General features: G+C 40.0%; 1 protein-coding gene across 3 annotated transcripts; it reads left to right on the forward strand.

Annotated features, from left to right (window-relative positions):
- The first annotated feature begins 19,244 nt into the window (after window positions 1-19,244).
- Window positions 19,245-21,691, forward strand: LOC130999254 (pentatricopeptide repeat-containing protein At1g62720-like). Of its 3 annotated transcripts, none has more exons than XM_057924764.1 (2): window positions 19,245-20,975; window positions 21,107-21,691. In XM_057924764.1, exon 1 carries the CDS (start codon window positions 19,374-19,376, stop codon window positions 20,967-20,969), a length of 1,596 nt encoding a protein of 531 aa, XP_057780747.1. In that variant the 5' UTR covers window positions 19,245-19,373; the 3' UTR covers window positions 20,970-20,975; window positions 21,107-21,691. The 3 variants fall into 3 exon arrangements, with proteins under 3 accessions (XP_057780747.1, XP_057780748.1, XP_057780746.1); XM_057924765.1 differs by having other exon boundaries at window positions 21,159-21,691; XM_057924763.1 differs by having other exon boundaries at window positions 19,246-20,975; window positions 21,170-21,691.
- Window positions 21,692-22,486: the final 795 nt, after the last annotated feature.

Here is a 22,486-nt window from a genome sequence, read left to right on the forward strand (position 1 = left end):
ATATCCTCGCATATGGATGACCACCGGAGCCAATCCTCAGGAGGAGGTCCATTACTAATCCATTGATGTCTAGTCCCTAAATCATCTTAATCATCATATTAATCCACTTTGCTTATTTGACTTTATTTGTCTTTGAACTTGTTAAGTAATTAGTAGATAATCAAACCAATGACCTCATTGTTTAGTCTAAATAGCTATAGCATAATGACTTAGGATAATCATCAGATTGAACTACTAATCCTTGTGGCATACGACCTTGCTTCCATATATTACAACTACTCGTATACTTGCGGCGTGGTGAAAATATTAGCGAACAAGTTTTTGGCGCCGTTGCCGGGGAAGATGGGTTACTTATCTCGTTTATCCGTTGTTTATTTATTTAGTTAGTTTAGTTTTCGAATAATGAGATTGTGTCTCGGTTTTTTTGAGCTTTTCCTTATCTTTTGTGTTTGAGCTTGATTGTTGAAAAAAACATGAGTTGGATGAAGTGTGTGATGGGCTTATGATAATAATTGTTTTTGGAGAAATTGTTGTGTTTCACATGTGAATTTTTGCATGAAAAGTTTGAACTTTTGGTTAATGAGCTAAATGTTGTACCTCCAAGAACTTGAAAAAAAAATGAGCTTGTGAGAATTGAGCCTTTGATTGTCATACATTTACAATCTCATTTTGTTCTTGAGTGTAAATCATTTGAGCATGTGTGTTGATATCTAGAACTTGCCATGAGTCCTCTCTTGAAAATAAAAGTAGATGTGTTGTGAATATTGAAGTGATTTAAGGCCATCCTTGTTAGCCACTTGACTTAAATTGTGTCCAAATTCTCATATGATCATAGTTTACCCACTTTGTGCCTTATAGCCTTTTTTGGAATGAACCAATGAAAAATGGGTAGAACTTAGATTGTTGGTGGTTTCTTTGATGAAAATGGTTGGAAAATGATTGAAATTGCTTGTCAAACTTTGATTGAGTAAAAATCACTAGTCTCCTATAAGCTCGAAAAGAAAAAGAAAGAAAAATGAAGAGACGTGTTGAATAAAAGAGTATAAAGGGGAGTGATTTTGCCTTTTGAATCATGGTCTTGATAAGTATTCATAGGGTGAAAAAGAAGAAATGTGGGGATATTGGTTATTGATTGATTAGAAAAGAGAAATGGTGAATTTGACTTGTTCATTGTGATTGTTAGATTGTGGGATTTGAGTCATTTGCCTAAAAACACCTCACCTCACCAAAGAGCCCCCATTACAACCTTATGAAAGCCCTTGTTGATCATTATTTATAACACATTGAAGTATAGAGAGTTAGGATAAATGGCAAGACGAGGGAGAACGGAGCAAAACGAGCGGACTGCGCAAAACGCCCAGTACCCCGCAGTCACCACCCGCGGCCGCGGGGTGGGACCGCGGGTAAGCTGTCCCCGACTCCAGGAGACACCCGCGGTCACCACCCGCGGCCGCGGGGCGGGACCGCGGGTCCCCTGAGCATCCCCCACGTTTGAAGGCCGCGGACGCGGGCCGTGACCGCGGGAAAAGGGCGGGGCTTCCCCCAAGTGGGCCCCAGACGTGATTTTGAGCCCTAAAACCCCATTTTCCCCCATTCCTCACATCATTCACCATTCCCACACATTTTCATCTTCCCCAACACTCCAATTCCAAACCCTAGCCTCCATTCTCTACCATTTTTCTCTCTTCCACACACAAGAACAACTCCAAAATCAAAGAAAGAAGGGGAAGACTTGGAAATGAGCTTATCAAGACTACATGATTGAAGATCAAGATTATAGGATTTGTCTATGAATCTCTATCTCTCTATATCTTTATTTATGTTTTCTTATGACTTGAGATTTGCTTTTATTATGAATATGTTTTTTTTCATTTTTTTTATTATATATATATATATATATATATATATATATTTTCGAGCTTATAGGAGACTAGTGATTTTTACTCAATCAAAGTTTGACAAGCAATTTCAATCATTTTCCAACCATTTTCATCAAAGAAACCACCAACAATCTAAGTTCTACCCATTGTTCATTGGTTCATTCCAAAAAAGGCTATAAGGCACAAAGTGGGTAAACTATGATCATATGAGAATTTGGACACAATTTAAGTCAAGTGGCTAACAAGGATGACCTTAAATCACTTCAATATTCACAACACATTTACTTTTATTTTCAAGAGAGGACTCATGGCAAGTTCTAGAGATCAACACACATGCTCAAATGATTTACACTCAAGAACAAAATGAGATTGTAAATGTATGACAATCAAAGGCTCAATTCTCACAAGCTCATTTCTTTTTCAAGTTCTTGGAGGTACAACATTTAGCTCATTAACCAAAAGTTCAAACTTTTCATGCAAAAATTCACATGTGAAACACAACAATTTCTCCAAAAACAATTATTATCATAAGCCCATCACACACTTCATCCAACTCATGTTTTTTTCAACAATCAAGCCAAACACAAAAGATAAGGAAAAGCTCAAAAAAACCAAGACACAATCTCATTATTCGAAAACTAAACTAACTAAATAAATAAACAACGGATAAACGAGATAAGTAACCCATCTTCACCCTCCCCCCAAACTTATTTCACACAAAGGAGAAATAAGTTTGGATGAAGGAGAAAATGGTTACTTGTCTCGTACTCACAAACAAGGTGGATGCTTAGGCGGTGGCCATTTCTCATCAAATTTGCATGCTCCATCCACAGCGACCCAAAAATATGGTGGCTTTGCAATTCTTGAGACATCCCGGGCATCATGGTAGTCTCGTTCATCATCTAGAGTACCACCACACTCAAACAATTCCTTATTAGATAAATCAAAGTGAAAATCAAAAGATGAAGATAAATAAAAGTGAAATAAGCAAGCCTTCATAGAATCGCCCGTGTCGAGGTAAGGATCGACAAAATTTTTGACTTTGCTTTCTTTAAAGCTTGTGAAATCTTCATCTTTTTGGAATTGTAGAGGTTGTGTCGGAAAAGTTGGGCTCTCGACTTCAAGGGGTTTGGAGAATTGATCCTCATCTTCTTCATACTCTTCTTCAACTTCTTGAGGCTCTTCACTTAGCATTGGCATTGGTTCCTCATACAAGGTTCCATTTTGAAGGCTAATGGCCATGCACAAATCATCAATTCGCTTTCGATTTTCCATAGTGGTAGCCAAAGACCTTCTTTGCTCTTCTAGCATAACCTCCGATTTTGCTAGACTTTTTTCGATCCAAGCTTGTGTAGCTATGAAGCATTGAAGGAGATCGTCTTTCGAATTCGATTTCTCCTCTTGATAGTATCGATTTCCCCCTTGGAAGCCTTCTTGAGTGGAATAAGATATTTCATAATTCCAACTATTGAATTGGTCCTTATACTCCAATGGTGATTGCCACTCCATGGCATTGCACCCCATGTCATAAAAGTCACCATATGAAGGAGTTGGTTGGAACACTCCTTGGAGAGATGGTTGCCCATAATTTCTTTTGGCTTCTAAAACACGCAACTTAAGTTGCATCATCGCCAATTGTAGTAGGAGTTCCTCAACCAACTCATTCCTTCCATCATCCATTTAATTTTTTTTGGTGCCGCTTCTTCGGTTGTGCGGCAATTTTCTCTAACAAAAAAAAAATGAAAAAAAAACATATTCATAATAAAAGCAAATCTCAAGTCATAAGAAAACATAAATAAAGATATAGAGAGATAGAGATTCATAGAAAAAACATATAATCTTGATCTTCAATCATGTAGTATTGATGAGCTCCTTTCCAAGTCTTCCCCTTCTTTATTTGATTTTGGAGTTGTTCTTTTGTGTGGAAGAGAGAAAAATGGTAGAGAATGGAGGCTAGGGTTTGGAATTGGAGTGTTGGGGAAGATGAAAATGTGTGGGAATGGTGAATGATGTGAGGAATGGGGGAAAATGGGGTTTTAGGGCTCAAAATTACGTATGGGGCCCACTTGGGGGAAGCCCCGCCCTTTTCCCGCGGTCACGGCCCGCGTCCGCGGCCTTCAAACGTGGGGGATGCTCAAGGGACCCGCGGTCCCGCCCTGCGGCCGCGGGTGGTGACCGCGGGTGTCTCCTGGAGTCGGGGACAGCTGACCCGCGGTCCCACCCCGCGGCCGCGGGTGGTGACCGCGGGGTACTGGGCGTTTTGCGCAGTCCGCTCGTTTTGCTCCGTTCTCCCTCGTCCGGACTCGGATTTGGTCGCCGTTTGCGCTCATGGATTCCTATCGAGACGTAATTCAATCCCATGTCTTCAAAATCCTCCAATTAATCCTTGATATTTCCTAAAATTACTCCAAAACTACACCAAGACATCAAATCTTCATAAAACTAAACATTAGGGGTACAAACACGCATTGACAAGCAAAATATTGATCACTATTTTTATAGCAACAAAAATTGCAACTAAACAGTGTAATTGTAGCACAGAAATAGCAAGCAGAGTATCGTATCCACAGAGACTGTAAAACGAAATCACTCTATCTATTCCCTAAACAGACTCTCACAGTATGCAGGTAAACGATTATGAAGAAGATTTAATTAACTAAAACTAAAACGCAATAAATCTAAACACGTAAGAAATATCAAATAATAAAGACAACTGATCCTAGGGTAGTAAATTCATTAACTAAATCTACATAATTAATCTATTAATCCTATGTACCAGTTTAATCCAGTTATGATGAGAGATCACTTAATTAATCAATCACTCTCGCTAGAGCAGCAACGATCGTAGATTAGTAAATTATCTATCTCCGTTAGGTCTCAAGAAAATCTACTAACTCCCAATAGCTCATAAGAATAGCTCCCTATGATCCACCTATCTCCGCTAGGTCTCAAGGTTAAAATCATATCATACATTCCTGAATCCACTAAACAGTTATCTCCGCTAGGTCTCAAACCGAATAGCTAAACATGCAAACTATTGATCAGATAATTCACAAGAAATTAAGCACCAGGAATTATGAATCATAAACTGGAAGGCACAAAGGTATTAACAAATAAATCACATGAACCTAATTAACTATTTACAAACCCTAGAATCAGCTAAAGGAAACTAGCCAGACATAATAAAAGAAAGCATAAACATAATTAAATTGAACGCAATTGTAAAAACTAAATTAAATAAAAACTGAATGAAAACTATTGTAGCGGCTTGAATCTTCAATCTTGATCCAAGCCTTGAAAACTGGAAAGCTAAAAAGTTCTAAAGCTATAAAACTGAAATATGAATGTTAAGAACTAAAAAACTAAAGCTCGGAACCCTGAATAGGTGCAAAGAAGACCTATATATAGTGTCAGGGTAAAACTACAGAGTTTGAGCTCGAAAAGACTTTGAAAAACGAATAAAAACGCAAAAACCCGGACTCGCGGCGGTCGCACGGCGGGCACCCGCCGGTCGCCGCCTCCTTCTTTATTTTCCTTCTGCACGCGGCGGGCGCCCGGCGGGCGCCGCTCGATCGCCAGCCACGCCGATTTCTCGGCGGGCTGCGTGGCGGTCGCCGGCTGGGTCGCCGGCTGCGTCACAAAATTCCTTCTTCGGGCGGCGGTCGCCGCCCGGTCGCCGCGGTGTCGCCGCCGTTTCGCTGCAGCGCGCGACTTTCTTGTTTTGGTCATAACTTTCTCGTCCGAACTCCGATTTATGATCCGTTTACGCTCACGAACTCGTATCGAGACGATATACAACTTCTATTTCAGATAAGTTTTCCAAATTCGAACTCAATAAACCTGAAATTTCCTTCAAAGTTCAAGTAAGAATCATGTTTCAAAAGATAAAGCAAATTAAGCACAAAACAATCATCCAACACTCAATTTCCTATAAAATAATATCATATGAACACTAAAAACCATGGAAACATGAGTGTTATCAACTCCCCCAAACTTAAGCCATTGTTCGTCCTCGAATAATGAGAAGAACACAATCAATAACACGAATGGGTAAGAAATCTAGCTCATCGATGCCTCCGAAAAATAAAGGATAATAGAATTCTCAAATCCTTAACAATTTAGCACAAAATTCACTAATAAACACAACCTATAGCAAAATCAACCTTGACATTCCAAACAATTGAATCTCACAAGGTATGTATATCACTCAACTCTCAATTTTATGGAATAGGACGTGTATGCTCTCATCGAATTCAATGCAATGCAGATCACTTACCATAAGCTTGCCAATCGTCTACAATCTCCATCGCTAAAAGTGTGCCAAGACTAAGATCAAATAGGTCTTTATTTTTGGGTTATAATGTAGGGACATTGGTTAAGGTAGGGAGATATAGGCTAAGTGACTCAAATAGATCAAGAACACCAACCTTATAGCTTCACTAATCAAGCATGGAATAAATTCCATCTTCCACCCAACTATATCACCATAATCAACAAAACTCAAGGGATTTAATCATCACAAAACAGAACTAAACACTCTTTTATGCTTTTAACTTCTTTCCAATACACAAAGTCGACTTTCAAACAAATATCTCAATATACACTCGACTTCACACTTTTCTTTTCTTTTTCTCTTTTTTTTTCTTTTCTTTTTCTTTTCTTTTTTTTTTCTTTTTCTTTTTTCACAACTCACTATGAATATTCACCACACGAAGATCCCCATATATCTTATCACCCCCTATCATCCGGCTAAAGAATAAAAGCTAAATAGGCTCAAAGAGGATAACAAAGGATAATTTTTTTTTTCAAGGATATTGTTTGGGAAAATAATGTGGCTAACAAAAGATGGCCTAAAATCATATCCTAATCCTGGGCACAACAGCAACCTCGACACAGAAACCATGGCAAGTTCTAGAAGATCACTACATATGCATGACAAAACTCACAACAAAGAATAAGCTGTGTATGATAAACAGTTATAGCTCAAATCCTCACAGGTTTATTCAACGTCCAAAAGTCAAGGTCAAAATCACTCTAGAATTATGCAAATTAGTTCCAATTATATTTAAATCATCAAAGAAGATCAAATTCCAATTTTTTTTTTCACAGAAATCATCATTGGCATCTCACCAGAAATCTAATGGAGCAATAATCATCTAAAAAACAATCACACACCACCAACCAAGCAGGATAAAACAATAAAGCTAACAAAAAGATAAAAGTGATACACATATCTACTCTCACCACCCTCCCCCAAACTTATTACAGAACATAAGTTCGAAAATAAGTTTGGAGGGATGATGATATGTGTGTCACTACTCACAGAAAAAACATGCTCCATGGTGGTGGTATGAACCAAGCGCGAGTTCCCGCATCTTCCAAGCTCAACGCTGCACTAAAAACCCCAAAACAAAGAAAACAAAGAAAACAAAGAAAACAAAGAAAACAAAGAAACAAAAAGAAACTAAACGAAAGGAAAACAAAACAAAGAAAACGGTTTGGGTTACCTCCCAACAAGTGCTTAATTTAACGTCTAGAGCTCGACGATACCTCATGGTCTCAATGAACATCAAACGCAGCAGGCGTGACAGATCGCCTAACACGAACAGAGACAGAGGACTCATGTGCATCAGCTGCGTGAAAGACGACGCTTCCATTGGGCACATCTATCATAGCCCTCCCCGTAGCTAAGAATGATCGACCAAGAATCAATGGCGGATTTGTATCTTCAGGAATATCGAGGACCAAGAAATCTGTAGGGAAGACGAGCTTGTCAACCCTCACAAAGATGTCTTCAAGTTTTCCTCTCGGCTTCACTCTTGATCTATCCGCCATTTGAATCTCCATCGAGGTCGGCTTGAGATCTCCAATTCCCAACCGCTTGAAAACAGAGATGGGCATCACATTGACACTTGCCCCTAGATCACAAAGAGCCTTGGGAAAGAGCTCTCCTCCAATCTCGCACTCAATGGTGAAGCTACCCGGATCTTTCTTCTTCGATAGTAGTTTCATTGGCAGCTCAGTGCCCACAGCTGTCGCCTGCGGAATTTTCTTATCCTCATCACCCATCTTCTTGGTGTGAACAACTATATTTTCTTCTTTTTCCTTGGAATCCTGCAATTTTGAGAGAGTTTGAGGCTGTGCATGCTGGTCCGATTCTTCAAGTAGTCTCTCTAGCTCATCCACTATACGTCTATGCTCTGTCTCCTCGGGATTGGCAATTTTTTTTCTCATTCTTGCAATGGGAGATCTCCAGCTTGATTTCCTTGGCATCCACCTTTTTGCTCGGCTTCACAGCACATTGCTCTTCAAGCACCTCCCTCTTCATCAGCCTACGGGGGAATGGAGCCTTTGGGATGTATTCCCTAAGTGGAATAGGAGCTTTGTATGGTTCCTCACTTGGTTGTTCGTTCTCCTTGCTCATTCTCCTATCTTTTGGAGACAGAGTGCCATCGAAAATAGCATTGCATTGGCCCTTTGGATTGACAGTAGTGTTGCTCGGGAATTGGCCTGACTTGTGCTGCGCAGCTGCTTGGTTGGCCATCTGACCAACTTGAGTCTCCAATATCTGCACTTGCTTGGACAATGCTGAAACATGATTTCCTAATTGACTCACTTGGGTCTCCATATTGGTCTTCCATGCACCTACATTCGTTTCCAAACCACCTATCTTTCCTAACACCTGCTTCATCATGTCTTCCATCGAATCTTTCTTTGGCTCATTGATAACTCCTCCGCTAGACACAGAAAATCCAGGTGGAGGCTGCAAAGCATTGTTCGGATTGCCGTAAGAAAGGTTAGGATGCGGGCGTGCTCCTGGCTGGAACTGCTGCTGAAACTGCTGCCCTCTGTTGTACATTCCTGGCTGTCCTCGCTGGAAATTCTCATAGTTTCTGCCATTCACAAAATTTACATCTTCCATGACTGACGGATCTATCACAGCTTGCTCAGGACGTCCAACATTCAATTCACCAAGTTTTGTAGTCAACTCTGCCAGCTGTGTAGCCATTGCTGACTGCTGCGTAGCCATCGCTGCTTGTTGAGTGACCATTGCTGCAATAGGATCAGAACTGGAAGCAGCTGCAACCTTCTTCAATTGTATTCGCTCAGATGGCCATTGGTAGCTTGTAGAAGCCATACTATCAATAATGTTCCATGCATCAGAGCTGCTCTTCTGAAGTATAGAGCCACCTGCAGCTGTATCCATGTGCATCCTTGTACGCTCCCCGCAGGCATTGTAGAACATTATCACTAGTGTGCCTTCATCAAATCCATGGCTTGGGCACTTTCTGAGCTTCTCCTGATACCGCTCCCAAGTCTCCGCTAGCTTTTCTCCATCGTACTGTTGAAACTGCACGATGTCCATCTTCAACTTCAATGTAAGGCCAGGCGGATGGAACTTGCGTAGGAATGCATGAGCCAAGTCCTCCCACACGACATTATTTCCCAGCTGCAGCGTATGATACCACGACTTCGCCTTATCCCGCAGTGAAAAGGGAAAAAGACGAAGACGGATAATGTCATCAGGGACACCATTCATCTTCACCGTGCTACACAGCTCCAGGAAATGTGCCAGGTGCGCATTAGGGTCTTCGATCGCCTGTCCACCATATTGGCTCTGTTGAACCATCGTGATCAGACCCGTTTTCAGCTCAAAGTTGGTAACGTTCACACGTGGGGGCTCCTGGTACACATACTGTGGTATGAACGCTTCATTTATGGCTGGTTGTTTCGGAGCCTCTATCGTCTCCTGTGCGTCAAGCAGCTTCTTCAACTGCTCTTGCAGAGCTCGAATTTGGATCTGCTCTGGAGTAGCCATCGTATTATCCTCAACTTGATTCTGTTGCTTCTTAAGATTGCGCAAGGTCTTGTCGATTTCAGGGTCAAACTCAACAAGAGGATTTCCTTGAGATCTAGTGTTCATACGCAACCTACAGAAAAACAACTTATAAAAGTTAGAAAAGAAAAATAAAAACAAAAAAAACTTGCAGTACTATAAAGTCCTATTGGAAATATTAAAGCAAAATCTAAACAGTCCCCGGCAACGGCGCCAAAAAGTTGATCACTATTTTTATAGCAACAAAAACTGCAACTAAACAGTGTAATTGTAACACAGAAATAGCAAGCAGAGTATCGTATCCACAGAGACTGTAAAACGAAATCACTCTATCTATTCCCTAAACAGACTCTCACAGTATGCAGGTAAACGATTATGAAGAAGATTTAATTAACTAAAACTAAAACGCAATAAATCTAAACACGTAAGAAATATCAAATAATAAAGACAACTGATCCTAGGGTAGTAAATTCATTAACTAAATCTACATAATTAATCTATTAATCCTATGTACCAGTTTAATCCAGTTATGATGAGAGATCACTTAATTAATCAATCACTCTCGCTAGAGCAGCAACGATCGTAGATTAGTAAATTATCTATCTCCGTTAGGTCTCAAGAAAATCTACTAACTCCCAATAGCTCATAAGAATAGCTCCCTATGATCCACCTATCTCCGCTAGGTCTCAAGGTTAAAATCATATCATACATTCCTGAATCCACTAAACAGTTATCTCCGCTAGGTCTCAAACCGAATAGCTAAACATGCAAACTATTGATCAGATAATTCACAAGAAATTAAGCACCAGGAATTATGAATCATAAACTGGAAGGCACAAAGGTATTAACAAATAAATCACATGAACCTAATTAACTATTTACAAACCCTAGAATCAGCTAAAGGAAACTAGCCAGACATAATAAAAGAAAGCATAAACATAATTAAATTGAACGCAATTGTAAAAACTAAATTAAATAAAAACTGAATGAAAACTATTGTAGCGGCTTGAATCTTCAATCTTGATCCAAGCCTTGAAAACTGGAAAGCTAAAAAGTTCTAAAGCTATAAAACTGAAATATGAATGTTAAGAACTAAAAAACTAAAGCTGGGAACCCTGAATAGGTGCAAAGAAGACCTATATATAGTGTCAGGGTAAAACTACAGAGTTTGAGCTCGAAAAGACTTTGAAAAACGAATAAAAACGCAAAAACCCGGACTCGCGGCGGTCGCACGGCGGGCACCCGCCGGTCGCCGCCTCCTTCTTTATTTTCCTTCTGCACGCGGCGGGCGCCCGGCGGGCGCCGCTCGATCGCCAGCCACACCGATTTCTCGGCGGGCTGCGCGGCGGTCGCCGGCTGGGTCACAAAATTCCTTCTTCGGGCGGCGGTCGCCGCCCGGTCGCCGCGGTGTCGCCGCCGTTTCGCTGCAGCGCGCGACTTTCTTGTTTTAGTCATAACTTTCTCGTCCGAACTCCGATTTATGATCCGTTTACGCTCACGAACTCGTATCGAGACGATATACAACTTCTATTTCAGATAAGTTTTCCAAATTCGAACTCAATAAACCTGAAATTTCCTTCAAAGTTCAAGTAAGAATCATGTTTCAAAAAGATAAAGCAAATTAAGCACAAAACAATCATCCAACACTCAATTTCCTATAAAATAATATCATATGAACACTAAAAACCATGGAAACATGAGTGTTATCAAATATGAAGGGAAATGACAACAAATCATGTGGAATTGAGGTACGAAAACCATGTTTGTCAAGGTCAAAGAGTGGTATGAATTCGGGGCATTAGCCTCAGTCTATACTACTTCGCCAACATTTAGCGAAATTAAGGGTCTACTCAGGTGGATCCAAGAGATAGTTTATGATGCTTGGGCGAACAACCAGTTTTTAACCGAGGAGATGTCCTGGAGCTATATTTTCTCAGTGCAGCTCCAGAACCAGCAGGTAAAGGGAATCATGAAGCTTTCCATTTTATCAAGCTTCGGAGACCCGATACGGAGGCCTTAAACCGAATTAAGGCACCTAATCATGAAGTTTCCATTGTCACAACATTCACGGAAGATCAAATTTCCACGAGACGTGCATGGGGACTATGGGTCTGTCTCACAGAGATGAACAAAGTAAAGTACCAGTTCAAGTTCTCTCACAACGCAGGACTTGGATCTTTCCTGTTAAATTCTATGACGCGAAAAACTACAAGCTTCGCGGAGAAGGCCTTTGAAGAAAAAAGGCTGACTCTTTGGCGAAACAAAGTGGCGGGAAGCAAGGAAACTCGTCACAAGTTCTGTAATATGGCTCATTTAGGCCATTGGACAGATCACATCTGCACGGAGTGTCCGACGCAGAAAGAACCGGAGTTCGGCAAAGGCTTTTTCCCAAAGCCTAACAAGAAGAAATTCCGGTCCGACGAGTACGAGGAGCACAAGACTCCACGGGGACGAGCACCTCGGGCACCAAAAAAGTAAGGGGCCCGACAAAGAAAAGGGAGTCATGTGACTCAAGACAGGAGGACCACCCACTAAAAGAGAAACGACGAAAGTGGGTGGATAATAATGCAGGCCAACTACCCACTGACCAAAGTGGGTAATTCTACAGGAGCTCCACTCATCAAAAGAAGACAAAGGATGGTGGAAAAGTTGTAAGCTGGCCCCTCGCAGCATTATCAACTGAATAATGGAGGATGGGACCAGAAAAGCACCACTCACCAAAAGCATAAGACAATGCTGAGTGGAGGAAAAAGCGGAGGGACCTCCCCAAACCATTATTACAAAAGGATAAAGGAAGGTTCAACTCCATGTGAAGGCACTAACTAGTGTCGGTAATCATGGCCGACAAAAGAAGGTGGATGTCACATTCAAGTTAGCTGGCCACAAAGAAAGAATCCAAGGCCAACTACCAAGCAATTATAGAGGGGATCAAACCTCTATATAATCCCAAGCTCTGGAGAGAAGAGATCATCGAAAATTTTCACAACCTTACTCACACAACACACTCTCTCTTCAGAAAAACTATCTTTGTATTTTAAATTTTGTTTTCAAAGTTTTTCAATTCTAGTTTTAGTTTCTTTTATTTTATGTATACAAGAATTAGCTACTATGAGTAGCTAAACAAGTTAGTCTCCTCCCTTAGGGAGATTATTATGAAATAAAATAAGTATTTTATAATTCCTCTCTTAACGCTATATTTTAGAGCATCCGCAATGGGGTTACATGATAGCTTACATGATAGCCTACTTTATGATGGGGGGACCACATGGTGTAAAGATGCTGCAGTGGGGTTACATGATAGCTTACATGATAGAATTAGTTTTGATTTTTTCATTTTTCATTTAAGTTTAATTTCATAAATTTAAATTACACAATTTACTTCAAATTTAAATTGCATTAATTTTTAAATTCCTAAAAATTACATAAAATTTAATAAAATAAAAATAAATACTACAAATAACTATTCCGGCCCTAGAGGTCCGAAACGTGCCCAAACATGCTCCATCAAATCATATTGGAGCGCGGCGTGCAACTGCCTATCTCGAAGAAGGACATCTCTTTGGACATATTCCTCGAATGAAACGGGGGTTGCTCGACCACTCTCCGTCGAGTCACTGCTAGACGCCCCATGTCCCGCGTCGTCATCTCTCCAATTGGTTGCTCCTTCACCTTCGTGCTCCACAATCATGTTGTGGAGAATGATGCAACACAGCATGATGTCCCGGAGGTGCTCCAAGTACCAATTCCGCGCGGGACTGCGAATTATTCCACACCGTACTTGAAGGACTCCAAAGGCACGTTCAACATCCTTCCGTGCCGATTCTTGCATCTTCTTGAACCTCGCCTCCTTCTGATTTGTCGCCATCGGTGGACTCTTGACGAAGCAACGCCACTCTGGATATATGCCGTCGCACAAGTAGTAGCCCATCTGGTAGTAGCGCTGGTTCGCCTGAAAGAGCACAGGCGGGGAAGTTCCATCCAACACGTCGGCGAAGAGAGGCGACTGGTTGAGAACGTTGATGTCGTTGTTCGAACCAGCGACACCAAAAAAGGCATGCCAAATCCACAGATCGTGGGATGCAACGACTTCCAATATCAAGGTGGGCTCTCCCTGATCCCCGCGTGTGTAGGCGCCGTGCCACGCCTTTGGGCAATTCTTCCACCCCCAATGCATACAATCAAGACTCCCGAGCATCCCGAGAAATCCGTGTCGCACCTCGTGCATCTGGGTAAGGCGTGTGATGTCCTTCGGCGTTGGACGGCGTAGATAATGGGCTCCAAAAGCCCGGATGACCGCCTTGCAGAACTTCTTGAGGCATACACGCCCGGTGGAGTCGGCGACTCTGAGATACTCGTCAAAAGTATCCGCAGAGAGCCCGGTGGCTAACTGGCGGATAACCGACGTGCATTTCTGCAACGGGGAAAGAGAGTCCCGACCTATTGCATCAGTGGTCATGTGGAAGAAAGTATCTACACCTTGAACAGCCTCCACGATGCGCAAGAAAAGCTCCTTCTGCATTCGAAAATGCCGCCGGAAAAATGTAGGTCCGTACGTCGGATTGTCGTGGAAGTAGTCTTGCATAAGACGTAGGTGGGCTTCCTCTCTATCACGGTGGACGTAAGATCGGGGACGTTTCACACGTCCCGCCTCCGGAGCCGGCTGGCCATAGATGTGAGCAAGCAGTTGTTTCTGCAACTCTATCTCCTCCATGATCGCATTAGCTACACCGTCGGATGAATCAGACGAAGAACCGTGGTCGGATTCCGCCATTGTCGGAAGAAATAAGATGAAAGCGCTTGAAAGAGGAACAAGAATGAAAGAAATTGAAAGAAGAAAGAGAATTGTAGAGTGAAAGTGAGGAAGAGGAAGGAGGAAGATGTAGTTATAAAGAGAAGAAAAATTGAAAAAAAAAAAAAAAAAATTCAAACGGTCAAATTTTGGCACACAAACCGAGGAGTCAAAGCAGTCAAAGCCTACAAATTTTGATTTAAAATTCGAATTTCCATTTTCTCTATATTACCGTTTAAAGGGCTACACGATAGAACGTGTAGCCCTCGTGTAAACCTCTCCCGCAACGGTTACACGATAGCTCATTTACACGATAGCCCTATCGTGTAATGGCTATCGTGTAACCATTGTGGATGCTCTTAGCCCAATTTCCGGTTGAGTAAAAATATTTTCTTTTCATTTATCAACAAAAGTATTTAACGTCGAGACACAGTGAAGGAGGGAAACTGATTCCTGAAGGTGACCATTCAGCGAAAGCCGAAACACAGTGAAGGAAGAAGGTTGCAACCATCTCTTGCGAGTGCGTGGTTGGACGAAGGCTGAAGGGCAGGAAGTCCGTAAAACGCGACAAAAGCTCCTGAAGGTGACCAGTCGACGGAAGGTATACTGTTGATTTATGTTTGAATTATTTTGAAGTGTTACGGAAGCATGTTGGGCCATATTTTGATTATTGCATAATAATTTTGGGTAATTTTGCCTTGAATGAAAGCATGTTGGGGTTCTTTGTTTGAAGAGTAAAATTTTGAAGTAGCCAAAATGAAGCATAAAACACAATTTATGGCCACACATTGAAAAAACACAAATTTTGGCCATTTTTATAGCTTTGGGACGTTTTTGCCCTTAATTGGGCGGACTGGGTAGGGTCAGGAGCGCGGGTCGCGTGCCGGGTAGGATCAGGCACGCGGGTCGGGTTAGGCACTTATGGCACTATTAGTGCCATAAGTGCCAAGCTTGGCACTTATGGCACTAACGAAATTTTTTTTTACTCCCCCTGCCCTGTCTACCCCCCAGACCCCCGACCCCACCCACCCCACCCACCCCCAAGCCAAAAACTTTTACTTTATTATTTTATTTTATGGCACTTATGGCACTAATAGTGCCATAAGTGCCAACGAAATTTTTTTTTACTCCCCCTGCCCTGTCTACCCCCCAGACCCCCGACCCCACCCACCCCCAAGCCAAAAAATTTTACTTTATTATTTTATTTTATGGAGTGCCAACGAAAATTCAAAATAAAATAAAGTAAAATGGTCTTTTTAGCACTTATGGCACTAATAGTGCCATAAGTGCCAAACATGCAGAACAAATATAGAAACAACAACATCATCTAAACCCTAAATGGAACATTTAAACCCTAAATGGATAATCTAAACCCTAAATGGAACATCTAAACCCTAAATGGATAATCTAAACCCTAAATGGAATATCTAAACCCTAGGGGAAGTGTTTAAAAAGTTCCTTTTGACTTGGGGGTGGGTGGGGGGGTAGGGTCGGGGGTCAGGGGGTAGGCAGGGCAGTGGGAGTAAAAAAAAAATTATTGGCATGGGGTGGGGGGGGTGGGAGGGGTTGGGGGTCTGGGGGGTAGACGTGGCAGGGGAAGTAAAAAAAATAAAAAAATTTGGCTTGGGGGTGGGTGGTGGGGGGGGGTGGGTGGGGTCGGGGGTCTGGGGGGTAGACAAGGCAGGGGAAGTAAAAAAAAAAAAAATTGGGCTTGGGGGTGGGTGGGTGGGTGGGGGGTGGGTGGGGTCGGGGTCTGGGGGGGTAGACAAGGCAGGGGAAGTAAAAAAAAAAAAAAATTTTTTTTTTTGGCTTGGGGGTGGGTGGTGGGGGGGTGGGTGGGGGGTGGGTGGGGTCGGAGGTCTGGGGGGTAGACAAGGCAGGGGAAGTAAAAAAAAAAAAAAAATTTGGCTTGGGGGTGGGTGGTGGGGGGGTGGGTGGGGGGTGGGTGGGGTCGGGGGTCTGGGGTCTGGGGGGTAGACAAGGCAGGGGAAGTAAAAAAAAAATTTTTTTTTTTTGGCTTGGGGGTGGGTGGTGGGGGGGTGGGTGGATGGGTGGGGGGTGGGTGGGGTCGGGGGTCTGGGGGGTAGACAAGCAGGGGAAATAAAATTTTTTTTTTTTTTTTTGGCTTGGGGTGGGTGGTAGGGGGGGTGGGTGGGTGGGGGGGTGGGTGGGGTCGGGGGTCTGGGGGGTAGACAAGGCATGTGTTAATCCCTAAATCTGGATCCGGGTCAAAGAAAGTTGTTGGATCTATTGGGTTAAAGGGTAAATTAGGTAGAGCACATAAAAGATGGCCAAATATTGATGTTTTAAATTTTGTGGACAAAATTTAAGTTTCAATCACCAATAGGGCCATCCGGCCCTATTGTTTCTTGTTTGAAATGGGGTCTTTTTTATAATTTGTCTGAATGTTGGGTAGATTTGTAATTATCATAAAGATGAATGTGGGGAGATTGGACAACTTTGAAAGTATTTGATATTTTGTGGATTTTTTAAAGATGGTGGGGAATTTGGATTTTCCTCAAAGTTGGTGATATTCTATGCAATTATACCTTTTAAATATAATAATTATTTTTAGGGACACATTTCTTAGTATCACTACTGGAAAAGTTAGAGGAAAACATTACCACAATGAGTAGTGCTTTGATGTCGCCACCGCCCTATCTTGCTTCATCCAATTACTATATATAAATGATACTCTCTTCATCTTACTCATAATAAAACAATTTCTTTTATCCATCGTTTATCTCATTAATAATGACATATTATAAAAATAAAATATGCTTCATTACTCATTTTACAATCATTAAATAAATGGTCTCGATCCATCGATCCACTTCACAATCTAAACACCTTTTTTTTAAAATTTTCATGCCCAAAAAAATTGTGACATTATTAATGGGACATATGAACTACTTTTTTCAATAATAAATAAAATCATGCACATAAAACATGATATCAAATTATATTTTTATTAACAATAATTGATATATTTTTTTAAATGTAAATGATACTTCACAAATGATATTTTTTTTTATAAAAAAGAAGATATATTAGGCACGACACTTTTAGTCCATGCAAATAACACTTTTAATAATAATAAATTATATTTTATCGGATGGGAAAGGGGCGAGGTAGGCGCGACAGATGCATGGCACGTACGGGAAAACTTGCCATATGAAAATATATCAAAAGTTGTAATGTTGGCCTCGTGAATAGGGATGGCAATGGATCCTGAACCCGGTCCAGATCCGTGGTTACGGATCTGGATCTCAATTTTTTGGATCCGCGAATCTGGATCTGGATCTGGATCTCATTTTTTAAAACGGATCTGGATCTGAATCTTGAAATTTGAGATCCGGATCCGACCCAGATCCGACTCGTGGATCCGTTTTAAATAATTATACTCCCTCCGTCTCTAAAATAACTTCATCTTTTTCCATTTTGGGACGTCCCCCAAATAACTTCCTATTTCTTTCTTTCCATTTTTGGAAACCTACCCCACCACTAATAATACTTTATTTATTCTTACTTTTCACTTTTCACCACTCTCAATACTAATTATAACACTCTTCACAACTTCCAATAATAATTATATCACTTTTTCTCCACTATCAATACACTTTACAACTTTTTATTATAACCCGTGCCGTCCCCAAAGAGGAAGCCATTTCAGGGACGGAGGGAGTATTATTTATTTTTTATATTTATTTTATTAATAATATTAGATATATTAAAAATTAAAAATAATAGACAAATTAGAATTACTTTGCAAAGAATTTGTATTGCATGAATGTATTTTGTGCAATATTTTTCATGATGGAAATTAGATATTGATTTTATGATTTTTTTTTAATTTAATTTAAAAACAGTAGATCCATGGATCTGGACCTGCGGATATAACGGATCTGGATCTGGATCCAAAACTTTCAGATTCACGGATCTGGATCTGATAAACAAAAACGGATCTGGATCTGATATTGATGAGATCCGATCCAGATCCGGCCCTTGCCATCCCTACTCGTGAAAGAGTTTAATAGGAAAATCTTGAAGGAATGCAAATAAATTTAACAAGTTGATTAGAGTTATGGTTTTAGTAAAGCCACGCAGTTCTATAATAATGAAACTATTTATAGCTACATGGCTAATATATTAATTTTGGACATGGTCTGGTGGCCTAATAACTAGTTTTGGAGACTAAAAACTATTTATAGCTCTATGATTTGGTGATGGAGAGCTTCCAATTAATTAATTAAGTAAACTTGATAATCGAGGTGCAAAACCGATCACCTACCCATTACTGATGTGATAATTTTAATTAGAAAAGAGAATTACTTTAATTAAATTATCTTACTTTAATTAAAATTGTTATATCAATGATGGGCACGTTATATATGCTTAAATTTATTTTGATAAAGTTAGACTCTATTTTTTCACCTTATTATTCTTAAATTTGTATTTGATACTATCCATATACACTTTTCTAAACTTAAAATTGGAAATTAAAATAAATAAATACAGATGCACTACTTCAAAAACCACCCATATACACACTAAACCCAACTTGAAAAACTGAATTTTAATATAAATAATTAAAGATAATTATGGTGATGATTGTTGAAATTAATTTATAGATATTTAACTGAATTTATATTTTTTTTCGTTGAAAGAACAATTCTAATGGTGATTGTTGAAATTAGTTTATAAATATAAAATATTTGACTGAGTTTTTATATTTATTGAAACCCTTCTCTCTCACTTGCTACCTTTGTTCAGATCTAATCTCGCAGTCTCCCTTTCCTCACATTAAATCTCAGCGCAATCTCGCAGTTTCCCTTTCTTCACATTAAAATCTCGCCGCCGATTAAGAATGATGAGCAGAAGAGCAGCTGTTTCTGCAATCGATCTCATTCATGGAAGAGGATTTCTGAATCGATGGTCGCATAAATTGGGTATTATCTCTCCTCCGTTCTCTCTCTTCTCTTCCAAGGCTTTTCAACCTAACCGTCCCAGCATCGATTGCGGTTGTGTTAAAGAATTGAATGATGCTATTGAATTGTTTCAAAGAATGAAGAGTATGCGGCTGGAGGCTCCTGTTCTCGCGTATAATAAACTTATGAGTGTTAGTGTAAAGATTGAGCAATACACTTTTGCCCTTTATGTGTTCGATGAAATGCTTAGGATGGGTGTCCCTGTTGATGTTTACACGATGACTATTGCTCTCAACTGTTGTTGTCTCTTGAAAGATATAAACTCTGGTGTTGCTATAATGGGATTCTTTTTTAAGATTGGTTACGAACCAAATGTCGCGACTATCGCCACTCTCATTAAAGGGTTTTTTATGAATGATAAGGAGGCCGAAGCTGTGAAATTGTTTGAAAAGGTTCTGGATTTAAATCTTTGCGAGCCAAATGGTGTTATGATTCTGCATATTATAGATGGGTTGTGCAAAGTTGGACAAGTCATGGCAGCCCATGAACAGCTTCTTAGATTAGAAAGTAGTGGCTTCAAAGCCGACGTTTGGAGTTATAGTGCGTTAATTGACGGATTTTGCAAAGAAGGAAAGATGGAAGAGGCTGGGAAGATATTGAAAACTATGACGCAACAAAATATTTTTCCCAATGTCATCACATATTCTTCGCTTATTGATGGGTTTTGTTTGAAAGGTGAAATTGAGAGAGGGAAGAAACTACTCGATCTCATGGTAGGGAGGGGCCTTAAACCCAATGTTGTTACCTATGGTAGCTTAATCAATGGATATTGCAAGAAAGGGAGCCACGATGAAGCTTGGCTTCTTTTTCTTGAAATTCCAGGTAAAGGTTTGAAGCATAATGCACATACTTATAATACCATGATACATGCATTATTTAGGAAAGATAGATTTGTTGAGGGGTGGAAGCTTTTTGAGGATATGGAAGCTCAACACATACATCCCGACTTGCATACATATAGTATATTATTGGATGGGTTGTGTTGGAATGGGGAGATTGATGAAGCTCTTTCGTTACTCCACAAGATTAATGTGAAAGGATTTACTCCTGACATAGTCATTTATGGCTCGCTAATTGATGGATTATGCAAAAATGGCAAACGTGATGTTGCAAGAGATCTTTTGAGGGAACTTCCTTCTAAAGGTTTGCAGCCTAATGTTTGGATATATACAATGATCATTGATTCACTTTGTCGAGAAGAATATGTGGAGGAGGCAGAACGTTTGCTTGTAGAGATGAAGAACCGTGGCTGTGAGCCTGATCGTGTAACATACAACATTATCATCCGAAGTTTGCTAAAGCAAAATGAGTTTCACAAGGCAACATCATTCGTGGAAGAAATGCGCCAAAAGGGATTATCAGCAGATTCTCCAACTTCTTCGGTGCCAATTGAACAGAGTGGAGATGATTTCTTCCTCAAATTGATGATGTATCTTGCTCCCAAGGATACTGTGTCATACTCCATTTCTTCTTGATACGAGGTTAGTGATATCGACAGCGTGATAATATCAATACAGTTATAATATTATTGTGTGTTTCCTTGTGTTTTTTTGGCCAACATACCATTCTTTTTGCATAAGAGACTGTAAACTTTTTATTTTTTGGAATGCAGTTTTGCTAAAACTTGTATTGAAACTGCTGGTTTTTATTTTGCTAACTTGGAGATCTGTACCAGAATGTGGTTGCGATATGTCATGCTGTGTTTGTTTTCCAAAAGCACACATTGTTGCAGCAGGTGGTATTCCTAAGAGCATCGTTACACTACTGATTGGGAAACGGCGTTGTTGCCGCCGCCCTTCTTAGTCTTGGCCCACCTAAAAATGAAGAAAAAAGACGCCGGGTGGACACGGCTGGGATTGAAGCGGAAGAAGGGGATGGCGAGGGAGCGGGAGCAGGGGAAGGAGGGTTCAGTAGCGATGAAAGAGGAGGCGGAGGAGAGCGTTGCCGCAATTGGGGCAGAGGCTGCTATGGAGTATATGTTAGTGTTTATGTTGTAGATATAGATGGCATTTGTATGTGGTGTGTGTGCAAGCTTAAGTGTAAGGGATAATGATGCCTCTGATTCATGAATTGAATATGAGGCTTTATATCAAACATAAAAATCTATTATTTACATATATGCTCGTTTATTATCTACTAGCAGAAAGAACGTACGTGTAATTAATGTTTTTTATTTGATAATCTATTATTTTAGAAAGTCTATTAATTCATTACTTTTATTAGATAATTTATTGAATTGATATATTTATCTATAAGCCCTATTATAAGCCCTATCAATAGCTATAGATAGATATCACATAGATTATGTGTAATATTTAATGAATTAATATATTCTTATTAATATATACTCCCTCCGTCCCTGAAATGGCTTCTTCTTTGGGGACCGCACGAGTTTTAATGAAAAATTGTAAAATGTATTGATAGTGGAGAAAAACTGATATAATTATTATTAGAAGTTGTGAAAAGTGTTATAATTAGTATTGGGAGTGATGAAAAGTGAAAAGTAAGAATAAATAAAGTATTATTAGTGGTGGGGTAGGTGTCCAAAAATGGAAAGAAATAAAGAGGAAGTTATTTGGGGGACGTCCCAAAATGGAAAAAGAGGAAGTTATTTTAGGGACGAAGGGAGTAATATGTAAAATAGCCTTAAAATAAAATATGTAATAGGGGTAAAATTAAATAAGCAATCCACAAGTTGTGCCTTAGGATGCCTTAGGCTCTTTTTCTATTAGTATTGATAATAATAAGAATTGGTTAAAGTATTTTCGTAATTAGGGGTTAATCTAATCAAGCTGAGACGAATACGTACTATTAAGCTCAAGTTTAGTTATTTATCATCATGTTGAATCTTGAAGTTTATTTATCGAATACTTCAAGGCTCACGAGCTTAAACGAACAATCTAAATTTATGATCAAAAAATTAATTGTTCTATTTTGAAAATAAATTACTTTACTTCATAATAACATAATAAGTAATTAATTATTTTCTTAT

Source organism: Salvia miltiorrhiza, chromosome 8 (genome assembly GCF_028751815.1).
Source record: "Salvia miltiorrhiza cultivar Shanhuang (shh) chromosome 8, IMPLAD_Smil_shh, whole genome shotgun sequence".
Lineage (NCBI taxonomy): Eukaryota > Viridiplantae > Streptophyta > Magnoliopsida > Lamiales > Lamiaceae > Salvia > Salvia miltiorrhiza.